Here is a 1,317-nt window from a genome sequence, read left to right on the forward strand (position 1 = left end):
GGTGGCGGTGATGTATTATTATTGGAGCTACTAATTGACAAACAGCGTTCGTATTTACCGGATACCTTCGCCAATTTGCTCACCATTCGCCACAATTTAATATTTATGCAATTTTCTTCTTTGTAAGGTATATCACCCGAAACATAGTTCAGTTCGTTGAAAAGCTTAAAAATCTGAATATAAAATAAAAACAAATAATTCGTAAAATCAAAAGTTTCCATTACGAAAGTAAATACACCATTAATTACCAAATGGGAATAGCATTTAATTTTGGCGTTCGTTGGGTTGCGCAGAGAGCATCTTTCAATGCCTTCCAGAAATTTCTGTTGTATTTTCTCAACGCCATGAAACTTCATGTAGGCTTCCAGTATGTAGATATCGTCACGAATACATTGCCTTATGACAAATCCGCCATTATACAAAGTGGCCTCGACTTGTTCAGCATACAAGTCACCGCATATTTCCAGGAGCGCAGAGTCGCCTGCAGATGAATCCTTTCGTTGTGACGGCTGAAATAACGCCTCGAATAATTTTTCAGCATTTTCTTTTAATATTTCGACACCTTTCGGGATTAGTGATTCATTGTTCAACGGCAGGTAAGCGTACACCTGGAAGCAGCGTTATTGTTATTATTATATTTCTTGAAAAGTACACCCGAACCGATCYCTTAAAGTAACTTGAACTTACGCTTTGCAATAGCAGACAAACAGCCAGCACCTTCCATGTACACATCATCGTTCGTTCTGTTGATTTGTCACTCAGAATTCGACTCTTTATATATAAATATTGTGTCAAATAACTGTTTATCAAAGCCTTATTGAACTATTCTATTTTTACCACAGATAACGCCGTCCAATAGTATGGCACCTTAGAGCATTGCGACAGCAATGACATTTGCAAAAACTATTAACTAATATGATAAATGAGTTCACTTTGCGGAAATCCCTAGGTAAATAAATTTTCATTGGTTCGCTTACTTTGTTTTTCTCTTTAATTGTTTTTTAATTATTTTTGAATCTCTTCAAAACAGAAAGTAATGATAAATAAATTGTGCTGTTGCTTTTGCATGAAAGTATTGAGACTCTCTCGACTGATTAGATAAAAGACGGAAGTTTTCTAGTGGGTGCTTGCTTGTCGTTAGTGGCCAACGTTAGGAAAGATAATATTTTCGGGTGTTGCTTCTCGAGCCGTACTTCCGAGAATTGACCTATCAGGTGACAATCTARGTATAAATGTTTCAGTTTTCGTCAACCTTTTGATTTTGCTAATTATGAAGATAAATATTCTTATTTCTAATTCAAAAAAGAATGGAAACAC

At 35.7% G+C, this 1,317-nt stretch overlaps 1 protein-coding gene across 1 annotated transcript; it reads right to left on the bottom strand.

Annotated features, from left to right (window-relative positions):
- Nucleotides 1-796, bottom strand: LOC108977352 (the record flags this gene model as incomplete). The annotated part of the gene is given in 3 exon segments (XM_018946971.1): nt 1-173; nt 249-608; nt 688-796. Coding segments are annotated over 3 exon segments (581 nt in total), but the record flags the coding sequence as incomplete, so codon positions are not given.
- Between the last annotated feature and the right edge of the window lie 521 nt (nt 797-1,317).

This window comes from Bactrocera latifrons, unplaced genomic scaffold (assembly GCF_001853355.1).
Source record: "Bactrocera latifrons isolate USDA-ARS-PBARC rearing strain unplaced genomic scaffold, ASM185335v1 scaffold_879, whole genome shotgun sequence".
NCBI classification, from domain to species: Eukaryota; Metazoa; Arthropoda; class Insecta; order Diptera; family Tephritidae; genus Bactrocera; species Bactrocera latifrons.